Source organism: Podarcis liolepis (genome assembly GCF_965112155.1).
Source record: "Podarcis liolepis genome assembly, chromosome: 6".
Lineage (NCBI taxonomy): Eukaryota > Metazoa > Chordata > Lepidosauria > Squamata > Lacertidae > Podarcis > Podarcis liolepis.
This window is the reverse complement of record NC_139559.1, coordinates 61,514,795-61,529,943: the sequence shown is the minus strand read 5'-3', so window position 1 is coordinate 61,529,943 and position 15,149 is coordinate 61,514,795. Positions and strand designations below refer to the sequence as shown.

At 41.8% G+C, this 15,149-nt stretch overlaps 2 protein-coding genes across 19 annotated transcripts in view; one reads left to right on the top strand and one right to left on the bottom strand.

The window, feature by feature from the left end:
- The window catches only part of EFCAB7 (EF-hand calcium binding domain 7), a 59,667-nt gene extending 50,620 nt beyond the window's left edge, over window positions 1-9,047 (bottom strand). For 8 of the 15 annotated variants that reach the window (XR_014527734.1, XR_014527735.1, XR_014527736.1 and 5 more), the window contains exon 1: window positions 3,264-3,513. Coding sequence is in view for 8 of the 15 variants with exons in the window: in XM_083510301.1 (XP_083366427.1) it covers window positions 3,264-3,498 (235 nt within the window). In the remaining 7 variants the exon portion in view is untranslated. Of the gene's footprint in view, window positions 1-3,263; window positions 3,514-5,045; window positions 5,149-8,407; window positions 8,507-8,636 lie in introns of those variants that run through there. The other 7 variants (XM_083510302.1, XM_083510300.1, XR_014527733.1 and 4 more) reach the window with 6 other exon arrangements.
- Window positions 1-15,149, top strand: part of ITGB3BP (integrin subunit beta 3 binding protein) — an 89,885-nt gene that overhangs the window by 44,199 nt on the left and 30,537 nt on the right. Inside the window, exons 3-6 of one of the 4 annotated variants that reach the window (XR_014527743.1) lie at window positions 1,169-1,313; window positions 1,732-1,784; window positions 6,988-7,085; window positions 14,765-14,807. Coding sequence is in view for 3 of the 4 variants with exons in the window: in XM_083510384.1 (XP_083366510.1) it covers window positions 250-276; window positions 6,988-7,085; window positions 14,765-14,807 (168 nt within the window). In the remaining variant the exon portion in view is untranslated. Of the gene's footprint in view, window positions 1-148; window positions 277-1,168; window positions 1,314-1,731; window positions 1,785-6,987; window positions 7,086-9,052; window positions 9,160-14,119; window positions 14,470-14,764; window positions 14,808-15,149 lie in introns of those variants that run through there. The other 3 variants (XM_083510384.1, XM_083510385.1, XM_083510386.1) reach the window with 3 other exon arrangements.

Genomic DNA, 15,149 nt, shown 5'->3' with positions numbered 1-15,149 from the left:
TCATTTTCTTAAAACACTCTGTAAGTAGATACTACTGCAAATTACTCTTTTCTACTCCTGTAACCCCACTGTGCATTAAAGGCCCACCAGTGCAATTCCAGGAGGTATTTAAAAGCTAGTATTTGTGCAATCTTTCCTGATGCAGCAGGTGCTGGTGCAAGAACAATGTGACTACCAGGGCTGGTCCAAGACATTTTGGCACCCGAGAGTGAACTACAAAATGACCACTAACAGGGGAAAAAGGAATGAATGAAGATCTACAACAGGAACAAGAGGGTAATAAGTATATATATTGGAAAGAAGGGTGGGAGGAGACAAAGTAGTGCCTCTGATTTGCCAAAAGGCTACTGTAGAGGCATCATGGGGGAGCGCAGCTGTCAAGGAGGCAGCGCATCCAGCCTCCAAGGATGTTCTGCAGCTGTTGCTGATATTATGCTTAAGAGCTTGAAACTGCCTAACGGAACTTTCAGCTTCTTTTCCTTTTTAATAGCAAACCCCAATGATGAGTAACAAACTACTTTTGAATTCTGCCTATATTCAAGAATAGTTTGTCCGGAAGGCTTTTGTTTTAAAAGTGAAGTCTAAAGGCCTGGTGGGCATTTGAATCTAGTTGCATGGGTTGCTGAATTGTGGTAATTGCCTGCAAGGTACATTTTGCTATGTGGTTGGGTTTAGCTTCTTGGGAGGCAATTTGGCATCCCTCTTCAAGATGATATTCATTTTTTTCAATTATTTTTTAAAAAAACACTTTAAAACTCCAACTCTCTTGAAATATATTGTGAAATTCTGCTGGTTGGTATATTATTTATACTTACTGGGAACTCAGTACTTTCTGTGAACTGCTAACTAGTCTCCTCAGACTATTTTTATAAGAAGTTCTTTTCTTGTACTCTTTAAATGTACCTGATAAAAAGACTTGGACTCTGATAAGTGTCTACAGAGACATTTTAGCTCAGGACATTACATTACATTTCATAAAATAAGTACAACTCATATAAACAAGAGTTTGAAGAACCAGGTTGTAGATTACAAAGCAGAATCTGTGTTATTAATCAAACACCATATAACCAATGCCATTCCGGTGATTTTATTCCTAGCTAGAACTGAACTCTAAGCCTCGACACAAATCTGTAATGGGCTAAAACATGTTTGTTTGTTTTTTCTAAAGATCCAGACATCTTGTTAAGAATATGGAAAGCTTGAACTCTCCATTGTCTTTCCTAAACTGACCTTGAAGTGCACATGGCCAAACACATGCCCTGTTCCCAAGTGACATATGGACAGAGATGAAAGAAATAGCATAAAAAGAGCAAGTGAGCATTTGTTCACACCATTCATATTTAAAATCCAGATTATATGATGCTAACACAGATTTACAAACTGATTCTACTAGCCTGATATTAGAGTCACACCATGTAAGGCTAATGTATAAGAACTTTGACTCTGAAACCATCAGAGTATTGTGTAAAAATGTAGAAGGTGGGATGTAAAGGACATTGATCCTTTGATGTATATTGATGCCAATATATAACTAATTGATAGCATCAACTGCAAAGAAAAGACATTACAACAGGATGCAGTGTTTATCAATTTTTTTATACTTTTGTTCTCTTTTAAACTTATGCTACTGTCTATGTAACATTCCAATGCACCACCAATAATCTGTTCCACAGGTGAATTTGTGTACACAACCATGTCTTTACTGTCCATTCTGTCTCCCATGTCATTTAGTTTCTATATGAAACCATTGGGAGCTGTCATCTGGGGATTTGGAACATGGTGTCGTAAGTATGCTGATGACACATGGCTTTATTTCTCCATTCCATCAGAATCAGGAAAGGCTGCAAAAGTGTTGGACGGGTATCTGGAGGTAGTGATGAACTGGATGGGGGCCAAAAAAACTGAGGTTGAATCCTCATAGGATAGAAGTGCTGTAGATGGGTAGTTCCCATGTCTGGTCATTAAGTGTACATCCTGTGCTGAGCAGCGTTTTGCTACCCTTGAATATGAGGTTTGCTGTTTAGGAGTATTCCAACTTATCACTGGATTCCAACTTGTTAATGGAGTCTCAAATAGCTTCTGCGTCTAGGAGTACTTATGCCCAGATTAGGCTGGTTCATCAGCTATAGCTGCTCCTGAACTGGGACAACTTGGTCTCAGTTGTCCATGCTATAGTTACCTCCTGCTGGGACCACTGTAATGTGCTCTGTGTGTGGCTGTCCTTGAAGATGGTCCAGAAGCTGCATCTAGCGCAGAATGTGGTGGCTAGGTAGATAAATGGGGCAGTCCAATGGGACCCCAGTCCTGAAAGGACTGCACTGACTACCAGGTAGTTACTGGGCTCAATTCAAGGCATTAGTACTACCATATAAAGCGCTAAATGGCTTCAGACCCAAGTACTGAAAAGAGCATCTTCCCTAATACCAACCATATCAGACTATGATTGGCAAGCGAGGCCTTGCTGTTGGTGCCACCACTGGGAACTACCTGGTTGGCACTGAGCTGTTGCAGGGCCTTTTCATTGGTGGTCCCTCAGTTGTGGAATGCCCTGTCTAGTAAGGTGTGCCTGTCTCTATGATTATAAACATTCTGCAGAAATTTGAAAAATTTCCGAGCCCCACACTGAGCAAACGATTCCTGCATTGAAGGGGGTTGGACGAGACGACCCCCATGGGCCCTTCCAACTCTACAAGTCTATTATTCTATATCATGCTGGAATGATTATTTTAAAAAAGAAACTGATGCCTTGGTTTAAAATTAATTTGCAACTTTCCCCATGAACAATAAAATTATACTGATTTATATAGCATAGCTATTAATCTATGCATGCAGAATGAGTAGGGTTGTGCCCTTTCTGTGTATCCATCAAAAACAATATGCAAAGTGGCTATTATTTTTGCCACTCAGTGGAAATAAACTTACTTCTCCTCACCTTTCCTAGGGAGAAGAGAGTTAGGTACAGATACTGTTTTGAACACAGTAAGATGCTTGGCCTGATTTTCTTTCCTTGGGCCCCCCTAGCGTGTCCCCCTAGTGTGCAGCAAGGGCAGGACACCTGGGGTTCTCCCTGAAGCACTTCAGTGAGTGTCCACCCAACAGTGCTTTGATTACAGAGAAATATGGCACATGAATCGTATCAAGGTTTCTTAGATCCATTAAAACAGTTAACATGTGCAAGATACTATAAGGACTCAAATATATTATCCACTGCTGGAATTCAAGATTTCTCCCAAACTGATAACAACTTAAAAAAACACACTCACCCAAACACAGTTGATCTTTTGATTTAATGTTTTCTAAGCTGCTTTTGAAGACAGCTAAATAGGCTGCTCTGCAGTTCTTATAAAATGTCTCCTCTTCATAATTCTGGGATCTTTTTGCTTGAGAACTTTCCTGGGATGGGGTCTGATCACTGAAGAGGGATGCCTTGCTCTCCTGACTGCCAGCCATCCTGTGAATAATGCAAACATATCCAGAGCCTATTTCTTTTATTTGCATATTTCAGTATCACATCACCATCTGTCCATCCCTCTCAGGTGGGAGGGAGTGTTTACTGGACTTTGCTGTGAGCTTCTGCTTCTGCAAAAATGGGAATAGTCTGCAAATATGCTTTGACATATATGTTTGCATTTCTTTTTAGAATATTTATATACCTTTGATAGCCATCATTTTCAAAGCCATTCACAATAATAAAATCAGATTTGCAGGTGTCTCATATTGCCCTCACAATGATATACCCAGCATACCACACACTGTCTAATCTACAAAATGATATTGTATGGCTCCTTGTTCTGTTTCTATCAAAAGCTGTGGCAATGAAGGGTGGTCTGTGGAGTGGAGTTGTTTTTCAAAGCCTCCTTTCCCCAGTCCCTGAGGTTTTCCTGCAGCCGCTACAGCGGCTGAAAATTTTGCGGAAAGTATCATTGGCTCCCAACTCTTAGAACTCTCCAGAGAAATGGGGTTTCTCTACCCAGCTTCCAGAGAAATAGAGTTTCTCTACCTGGAGTTCCTCTGAAACAGCTGGGAAATTCTATTACATAAAAGTTTACACATTACACTGTAACAGAGTATAGATGCAGTGGAGAATGAGGCATGAAGGTGGGATTATTATGGCAGGACATCCCATAATGACTAAGACTTGCTCTGCAACAAAGTATTTTTTACTTTATCTTTTTAAAATCCATCTCATGCCTGGCATGAGTGCATAGTAGGTGCAAGAAAAACACCCAAAATTCTTGTACTTGCAAGCTCCCTGAGTTGTGTGCATCTGCTGCCTCACACCAGAACCAGCTTTTGGCATACCACTGAAAATGCCATTTCCCCAGTATCTACCAGTGTGCGTTGAAAGATGAATCCTGCATGTGGCTGGCAGGTGCACTTGACCAGCTGCCCGCGGGCAAGCAGCCAACATGTGCTGGATTGCCATGTGAATAGGCTTCTCATTCTATTGAAATGGATTTGATTAAACACAAATCCTGGCTTTGATGAAATGTATGGGAATTTCTGTCCCTAGCAAAGGCAACATTTCCACCTTAAGCTGTTCTAAAACTGGTGGTTTATAAGGTAGTGGTTTCCAAACCTTTGACCTTCAAGATACCATTTCCACAGCAACTCATCTGTCAAACAAGCCCTGAACATCCACCATGAAGCATCCATCACTTGCAGCATTGCAAGTGATTCTGGGGCATGTTCTAGAATAAGCTCAGCTAATACAATGCACTAGTTTACCTTACCATTGCCCCATGCACTGTACCCTAAACACACTCAACACTTTCCTGTGGCTCTTTGTTGCAGGGAAATATCTACTCTAGGAAGCTTGTTCACCACTGCCATTTTTTTCACCAAGGTAACCAGATTAACCTCAAAGGAAGCTCAAGGATTCTCCTAAGAATGATCTGAAAATCCAAGGTTTAAATATTAAGGTGTGCAACAGCAGAAGTGTGAACATCTTGAGAGGGAATGGGTAGAAACTACTTCATTAACCTTTACATTCAAGATTCTAACAGGACTCTTCTCCAGGTCAGCTGTGTAAATCAGGAATTCACCTGAATAAAGAAGGACAATCACACTGGAACACAGTAAGAGTGTTTAGGTAGACCAGAAGAAATCTGGAACAAACAGGCAAAGGGTAGGTTAATCAGGATTCAGGTGAGATAGGAGGCTCACCAAAAAAAAGAGCAACAGAATAAAATATATGATGCTGCCACACACTGAGTCATGCCGATGGGCCATCTAATTCAGGTACCTGTTTTATTTCCTCCATGAGACTGATAGCATCTTTGTGGGGGGATTATTTAGATTAGAAAAGTTGTGATTTCAGAAGCAGGGGAAATGTAGCACCTGATTCTATGTACAGCTGACTGAGTGATTAGGCTACAATTTTATGCATGTCCACTGAAATTAATAATATTACTTTCTTCCAAATAAATGGGTTATAGGCATGAGGGTGGCAGTCTGATTGTCTTTGGGGCAGTTTATTTCAAAAGGGCCAAGTGGATTTAAATGCAAGTGTTCTAACTTAATGGGTTTGTGAATTGGGCAGCCCATCACATGCAGTAGTTGCCTGGATGAAGAACCTAATAGCGCAACAGAAGAAAATTGTATAGAATAAAAGGACCACATAAATGCATTTTCTTTTTAAATAATTGATATAATTCTGTACAGCCTTTCCTCACGTATGGTTAGTAAATGTCAATAGTAATTTTCTTCTATAACAAAGGTGATGAGGGTTTTTAGAAGGCCATCACAGAGGGGCATTAAATCGTGTGCTACTGTTGGTCTAATAGCCTGCAACATTATTTTATCCAGTGCTGACTTCTGAAAATATATTCCACTATAATAAATTGAATATTTCAAGTTCAATAACAAGACAACAACATAGGTAGGGTCCCCTTCAGGACTCATTGGAGCCTTACTCAGGAGGCCTAAATCACTCGCACCTTCTTGAGTTATATAGGCCTTTTACACTTGGGAAAGAAAGATAATAATCGCTTATCATGGATGAAGTACCCTATTTATAATGCACAGACCGCCTTGCCTGACAGTTTCATATTACAGTGGCATAAGAAGGACCCAACAGGGACACAGTCCAGTTACTGCAAACGGGTGTCACTATAATAATTAAGCACCAGTGTTAGCACACACAAAGGAAAGCGAGTTCTAGCCAATGAGGGAAAAGAGAATAAATGTTAATTTTCCAGTAACCAGTTTTATCAAATATGAACACTTGTTTATGCTCCTCAGTTCTCTCATTACTTAGCCATTTCTTATTTGGGCAGCTGTGCAGCACAGAGATGTTTCCAATATGTTACTCAACGTACAGCATGCAAGAGTTATTTAGTAGAGGGAAGCTCTCTTGCTAAGGTTATTAAAATATAAACTTCACTGATAGTGCACTACAGAAATATAGACTAGGGAACAATTTTGTAGCATCTACTGTTGGTGGCTGTAGACAATCTGACTGAATTTTCAAATTCAAATTTCTGTTATTTCAGCATAGAATAGATGGCATTAAAATCTCACACCTACATTTCCCCCCATTATTTATTTAAAATAACTGCCCTTTCCAATTGTACTTCTGTGCCAATGCAGGCAGACTGGAACACACCATACACTTCCAGGAGCCAGCCTCAATTTAAATTGAATGTACTTGGGAGTTAGAGCATGTCCAAATGATATTCTTCCTGGGACCTGAATGTACTAGATGCAGCACGTCCAGTTCCAACAAAAGAAGACTTTGCCAGTCCCCACACCTGTCCACACTTGTGGCATTACAGTATCAGGCAATGTTTTTTTACACAGAGGAATACTGAACAACACCTTCCACATACTATGTCCTTTTCTCAAACACTGCTTACTAAGTGCCTACTTCCAAACAGAGTAAACATTCCATAAATGCTTACCGGTATATTTGTAAATAAATTCAATTAAAATACTTGGGATTGAAGTATACTGCGAAAATATTCACTCTGAATGACCATTTCCTAGACCCCAAAGTCAAAATCGATGACCAGGAGCAAGACGCTAATTAGCCCTCAGTGCACACAGAGGAGAAGACTGGGTGATGTGATGAACAGAAGAACAAGGTAATAGGCATAACGGCTGTATCCTAATTTTAATACATTAAATTTTATGGGTAAATGCTGCCAAAATTTGCTTGCATTATTGTGGAAAGCTGGCTGCCTAAGAACTCTCCCAATACTTAATGAAGGAAGAAGTTTTCCCTGCTAACACAACTCATTTGTGTGATACAATATTACAGAAGTCCTGAAGAGAAACAGTGTTTGGATTATTCTCAGCAGTACACTCCTTCTGCAAAAGCCATGGGCATAGCCAGGATATTGTTAGGGGGAGGGCTTTTGTTAGTGGGGCAGGCCTTTTGTTGGGGGGGGGGAGGGCCTCAGTTTGCTATGTATTTTTATTGATTTGGGGGGCAGCTGTCCCCCGCCTTGGCTACACCCATGTGAAGCCACATTCTTTCAAAAGGCCCTTACAGACCAATCCATGTTTACTCAGAAGTAAGCCCCATAATTCTGTGTGATTTATTTTCAGATAAGTAAGCACACAACTGTAAGCACACAAGTAAGCACACAACTGCAGTCAAAATTCTCTGTGGAGATGTTAAAAATCTGCATAGACTCAGTGCAACTAAGGTGGAAGTGGGATCAAGCCTTCTATCCCTACCTCCAGCCTCCAGTGTACAAGTTATACATGCATGACTGCACAAGTTTCATGTACACAGGAAGTCAACACACAGGACACCAGGGGTGGGAAAGAAAGGAACAGGGCTTAAATCAGACGAGACACTGTCAACTCCACAGACAATTCCTTATTCTACCATGCAGACCAGCCCCTAAATCAGTGTGCGCAGTTGACAAGTGTTGCGTGGTTTGGGAGAATGACATACTGAATCATCTGATTCAAGGATTGTAAGCAAATTGTAACCCTAGAGCAGGCATGTCCAACAGGTAGATCTGGTAGATCGCGGGGTGTTCCTGGTAGATCTCTGGCCCCTCGGTGATCTCCTTCTCTCCCCCCCAAAAAAACCTCAACAACTCAGGCTTCCTAAAAAAGCTCAAGAACTTTGGTCCATCCAGTGCCAATGGGTAGATCACTTCCAGTGTTTTTATACTGTGAGTAGATCACAGTCTATTGGGAGTTGGATGTCCCTGCCCTAGAGTAAGGCACATCTAGATACCACTTCTCTACAGTTTCCTTGCCCAAACCCCAGTGAACCAGCTCCTACCATAATAAAAGATGTCGCAACATTTTATGGTACTTTTTGGGGGGGATCATGTGAAGCGCCCTAATATCTTGTGATGAGGGGCGGTACATAAATGTAATTAATTAATTAATTAATTATCACCAGTGCTATTTTTTTTATAGAAAAAGAGGTGCAGGAGCTCACCAGGAACACTTCCCTTCTTCTTCTCTCAGGATAGAAATGGCGCTCACCTGAGAGGCGCCGGAACTGAGTTCCTGTGAGTTCCCTCTGGGGGAAAAAGCCCTGGGAAAAGCACAGGGCTTGGGCTGTGATCTGCATAAGTACATCTAGGCACCAGCAGAAAAAGCCTTTTCCTCATCTCTGCAGAGGAATAGCTTCCCAGCCACCCCCCCCCCAAAAAAAAACATTTTACCTGAGAACATAAGAAAATTCACGCACTCCCAGTTTACCCCCCAAAAGCGGCAAACTACTCGATTCAGAAAGGAACAGAACGCCGCTGCCTCTTTATTTGGACCAACCCGGATCTTAAATCCGAATTCCGTGACTTGAAGCCACTTCGCTTTTGCAAGTACTTGACACGCTTGTAAGAACAGCCGTTGTAACCGTGGTGATAATGAGAGGGGCGGAGGTTGTGAGGGGGGCGCGGAGAGAGAGAGAGAGAGAATATAAAGGACGATGAGACGAGAAGCAAATGAGAAGAAAGTCCGACCTGGCTTTGGGCGTTTTTTGCGGCCCTGCCTTCTTTGTCGCCGTCGCCTAGTAACCCGCGTCTGCCTTTGCCAGGCCGGGCCGACACCCGGAGCTTCCAGGGCCCGCCTCCTTCTTCCCCGCAGACTGGCCGTGTTTCTACCCGGAGCGCTTTGAGAGCTGTACGGCGGGAATCTCAGTTTCGAGGGCTGGGAAGGCGAAGAAGTTCGTCGGGCGCCTGGCATGCCGTGAGTCGCGGGCGGGGTGAGGGGTAGCTGGATAGACGGGCAGGACCTGGTGGGCCCACGGGGCATTTCACCCCCCCTACACCCCCCTTCCCTTCCTTATGTGCATTTCATTTCAATTGGAGAGAGCCAGAGTTTAGCCCTATGTAGGTTTTTTGTATACCTGTTTAGGGAAGTTTTAAATGTTTGATGTTTTGTAGCTTTTTATTATTATTATTTATATTCTGTTGGGAGCTGCCCAGAGTGGGCAGGGTACATAGCTGTCAACGTTTCCCTTTTTTAAAAGGGAAATTCCCTTATTCCGAATAGGATTCCGCACAAGAAAAGGAAAAGGTGGACAGCTATGGCGGGGTATAAATAATATATTATTATTTTTATTATTTTATGAGGGTTTCCTTGCACTGGTCTTCGTCTACTACTCCAACAAGTTCTCGACGCAATGGGAGTACATTAGTAGTGCTTCGGTTTCTTTTGTGGTGCTTCTCCAATTAGGCTACCGTAATATGTATCCCTTTTTATGTCTCTGAGCACATCAAAAGTAGGACAGAAATATAAGCCGGAACCGTTGTGGTGTGAAAAGCTGTGCGATTTCAGCTGCTGGTTGTTTACGGCTGGATACGCACGGGTTGGGAATGAAGCAGTGTGACTGCTGCCCCCACAAACTGCCATCTCATTGTGAATGCTCAATCAAAAGGACCCATGGAAGGGAACCTTAGGAAGAAACAGGGATGGCCGCTGCCTCAGGTGGCAGAACACACACCCCGGTGCCCCATCGCCACCATTGGTGCTGATTGGGGGCAAGATCATGTCCATCTCGCCCCAAATTGCTGAGAGCTTGCCCAGAGTTGGTACTGATGGTGGTGCCACTTCTCTATCAGTGACAGATGTGACAAAGCTCGCAGCAAAACGGGTGGCGATGGCAGGAGCAGGTAGCTGGTGTGGGAGTGACAGCAGTGGCAGGGCAAGGCATCACTTCCCATTTCTCCTCAAGTGGTGAAACAGGATGCAGCACCCCTGCTCTGAGCATATGTAGAGTGTTTTCTGCTTACCAATACAAAGCTTAGTCAGACCCTACAGTGTGTGGGATTGCTTGCTACAGAATAGGTGAAAAGATATGCTTTCCAGGCACAAAGCCATTTTAAGTATGTTTGCTCAGTTGAAAATCCCACTAAGGACAGAGTCCTGATCTCACTTTCCTGGGAGTTAGCCCCACTGAATACAGTCTGACTTACTTCAGACTAGATGTGGTTAGGGTTGTGCTTTGAGTTTAATGAGACTTATCCTTAAGTGGGTTTAGGTCTGCAGCATTGCCCAAGACATTAAACACAAGTGTTTGAAGATACAGAATTAAGAGTATGTAATAAAAATCCTGCTGTTCCATCTCTCATACATTAGTTTTGTTTGTTTGTTTATTATCGATACATGTAACACCAGGCGTTCTATATAGAGCTAGAAAGAAAAGTCCCTGTTCTGACAAGCTTATAGCCAGACAGAACAATTCAGGGAGCCTTTGGCGCAATGGGTCAGTGCATCTGGCTGTTAACCAGAAGTTTGGTGGTTCAGGCCCACCCAGGGACAGCTGTGGGCAGGATTCCTGCATTGGAGGGGGCTGGACTAGATGACCCTGAGTCCCTTCCAACTCTACAATTCTATGTTTCTAACTGGGCAGATACACTTGTGCATATCTTGTGTGAGGTGGGCTACATCCTAACTGTTGCTGATTATGGGGGCTGAGATGGCATTGTATACCTTCATTATCTGCCCTTCCATTGTCTCCAATGAATCAGAATAAGGCAGCTGCGTCTGTTCCTCTGAAGCAGACCACCTTAAGATGATAGGAATTGGTGGGGTAGTGCATATGGAGGGGTCAATAGACGTTTAAGGCATGCTGTCTTTGAGTACAATCATGGAGATGACTGCTGATAGAAGAGTTGGTCATAACCTCTTCAGGGTATAGCGTAGGCTTCTCAGAACACAGCTGACTATCTCCAAAGTGGGGTGGGGTTTGCTGGTTTCCTTTGTCATTGAAAATAGTTCCAGTTACAGGTAGGTAGCCGTGTTGGTCTGCCATAGTCAAAATAAAAAAATTCCTTCCAGTAGCACCTTAAAGACCAACTAAGTTAGTTCTTGGTATGAGCTTTCGTGTGTATCTGAAGAAGTGTGCATGCACACGAAAGCTCATACCAAGAACTAACTTAAAATAGTAGATAGGTAGCCGTGTTGGTCTGCCATAGTCAAAATAAAAAAATTCCTTCCAGTAGCACCTTAAAGACCAACTAAGTTAGTTCTTGGTATGAGCTTTCGTGTGCATGCACACGAAAGCTCATACCAAGAACTAACTTAGTTGGTCTTTAAGGTGCTACTGGAAGGAATTTTTTTATTTTAACTTAAAATAGTGTTGGAGAGAAGAATAATGGGCCTGGCTTCTCCTCAAGTCCTACAATAGTTCAATCTCAAATCTAAAGTAGCATATCATGGTTACAGAAGTTCTGATAAGAAGTGTATGGAAGACAACTAGTGTTGCTGTGAGTAATGAATAAGCTATCGCAGAGCACACTCCTAACCAATCCCCTGACGCTGATGGCTGGAAGGAGTTAGGATCGTGGCCTGGTGTCTCTACCAGCAGAGAGGAGTGCTGCCAGTGCAGATGATCTCTGCCATGGTGGAGACCCCAGTTGCACCCAGGCAGGTGGATAGTGTTAAGCCTCAAAATGAGGCATTACAAGGGCAAGCACCAGATCCAAAGCCCCGTGGAACTGGGTCCCTCAGCCACATGAGCCTGCAACTAGCATATTGAAAAAGGAAAAAAAATGCCCTCCACCTTTGTCCCTGGATGGTATGTGCTGAGGTGGCAGGACTTAGGATCCAGTGGTGGATATTGCACCCCACTCTTCTTTGAGCCCACTTAGGATTGCTCTGCCACTCATTAGTTACCTCCTTTAAGTACATTGACAAATAGTGAGCATAACCAACTATAACTTATGAATGGATAGATGGGATGGAAGGATGAAGACATTTCCCCAAAGGGTCCATCTGCCATACCATTCCATGGAACTGGTAAACAGAAGCATTTAGCTGTTGCTCTTCCCGGACTCCTAAGTTAAACTAACTTTGTATGCAGTCCTATACATATACTGTGTTTATTTGTGAATACATCTCATTGAACTCAATAGGACTGATTCATGCCTAGATATGCATAGGACTGTATTGTTAGTCTCTATCCAACCCAGAGTCAATGATTAGAATTCACATTTTCATGCATTTCCTTTGTTCAACTGTGGCAGTCTAGTTTGAATGACAGGCTAGTCCATCTTAAATATAATTTATTTTCTGATACTGATATCCTATGAGGCATAAACAGTGATGTGAAATAAACAAATTCTTCTAATGCGACTTTTTTCATAGTGGAGCCTTGAATGAATTTCCTGCCCTTTAAATTGGCACTAGTGCTCCTACCTGCCTCTGTTACTGTTAGTGCATTGGGGAGGCAAGCATTTATGTTGGGCACAGTGGTAATTGGTGCCTGTTTGGACTTGTAGGGTGGAAGGCAAGGAGGCCACCAGTAGGTGGAGCCAGAGCTAATGGCAGGTAGTGCCTACTAATTCTAGTTTTGTCCCCATCCTTTTCGCTGAGTTCCTGCTGCTTTGCCCCCGCCCCTTGTTTAGCTGCTGTGCAAAGTCACTGTTTTACTTGCAGGTTGTCCAACCCAAGCTTGTGGTTCAGCTTTCTCAGACAAACCCTAAACTATAAACCATAGGACAAAATTTGATTATAGCTCATGGTTAATCTGCAGAGAGCTAAACCATGATTCCACATGCTAAACCAAACCATGGTTTAGCCCAGCATGGCACAGCAGTAAAATGGCGGTAATCTCCTCTCCAGGAGCCCATGCATTGTGTGACGTCCAAACCAGGCCTATAATTACTCCCAGCCAAAGTCACTGGAAGATTTTAAATAGCATAGCGCTTGACCATTCTGCCACTTTTTTTTTGTCAAGTCTTTTTTTTCCAGGTTGCTATAATTTAATGTGATTTTCATGTAGTTTTTCATTTATCCTAATCATAAAGCTACCTTGAGTCCAGATTCAGCTGTACTTTGGCTTCCAGCTTCCTCTGAAGTCCGTCATAAAAACTTCCATCATAGCATGCCTTAGTATAGCATGCAAATACATGGTCCCCTAGAGCACCTTTGCAGAGTGAATGTATTAGCGTATAAAATGTTTCTCTGCTGCCACTGGGGTGGAAGATGTAATGGAGTCTACATTCCTTAAGCAATATGAGGCACTATATTTAAAAAGAAACATGATGTTAAGAATTTTTGTCAAACTGTTTCAGCTTTGACTATCCCTTGGCAAGAATGTGGATGGCTTTTTAATATAAAAAAATGTAAATCTTGCACTGTATAGTTAGTCTGCTTTTTAAGACAAAAATGTTTTTCAGTGATCTATTTTCAACATAAGATGTTAAACTGGAACTAGCATAGTACAGTCATGTTTCAAATATGCTTTTAAACTTTCTTTCTATGGTTCACCTTGAAGAATGACAAGGTTACAAAAATGCTTTGAGTGAAATCATTTCAGACTGTGGCCCTGCTGGAATGCCAAGCCATTTATGCTTGCAGAATCTGGGCTTTGTTAAACCTTATGAGCATTTTTAGCATTGAGATCTTGGTTACTAAATCAAAATGCCCTATTCCTAATATGGTGCCTGCGCCTTTCTATTCTGAAATGAAATGTTTCTGCAAACCTTGTTTAATCTAAAATAATCTTCTGAAGCTTTTATTGGATGATTTTAAGGGTTTTTAGTTGCTTTATATAAAAAGGCCTTTAACTGTTGTTTAAGATTTAAGAATGTACTTTAAAAGTTGGAGTTGTCTCTGGGAAAAAATAGTCTTAATTTATGTTGACCTTTCCTTCCTTTGAGTATTTAGTCTGCATTCAATAAAATTTTGATGACTGCTCTTTAGAAGACAGCTGTACGATGTAAAGTATTATAAATATTCAGCTTTCCATTCCTAGTGTTGCCATTAACAGCTGGGCATCCAGTTCAGCAGAACAGATTTTACAGAGAAAGCTTGGCGTGTTCCTGAATCAGTATAGTGAAGAACACGAGAAAATAGTTTCGTATGGTTTAGGGACCTGTAAAGACATAGAGCATCTGTTCCCTAGTTAAGTCAAAGTCTAGTAGCATTGAATCATGTTAAGAGCTAAAATGATGAGAAGAACTACTTTTTTCACCTTGAATGTACTGGTGGTTAAATGCCTAGTACATTATTTCTGTGAACAGCAAAATAATTGCAACACCTACACAGAAGGTAAGTTGTTATGCACGTCCGTATAATCTCATTCTTTATCAGTTTTATATAAAAAGCATTTTTTTAATTTTTTTTTGTAGTGTGACATTGGGGTAGTGGACAGGTTGGGGGGGGCAATCAGGATGGGTTCAAATTTTCAAAGCAGTATTCAGAAACTATATGCCATGTATGTGGTTAGTTTTACTAGTGTAAAAAATGCTATATGTGGTCTGATAACCACTGATAAGGTTATCAATATAAACTTTGCTTTTGAAATATGGTAACACTTGCTCCCCCCACCCCCTTTCTTTTCTAGTGCTAAGAAAGCTCTGAAGTTGGAAAGCCTTGCCATGGGGAAAGTAAGTGTGTTTGTGTGTGTGTGTGTGTGTGTGTGTGTGTGTGTGTGTGGCGCCCACTACGATTAAATTATTTTCTAGGATATACATAAATGATCAGCAGTTCAGTGAGACTATCATAAATTACTTGGCAATCTGCAGTAAAGCATTCCTGACTATGGAAAAGAATTGACTGCCAGACCTCTTTGGGAGAAAAACTATTCTTATATAATATTCGGACTTTGCCTACATGAAGCAATTGGCTATAACTGAGGAGACTGCAGTGGTTGTTTTTTATTATGTACACGCCTCTCTCAAATGAGTTAGGGACCTTTGTGAAATCATTTATTAGAAATTAGTTCCGTA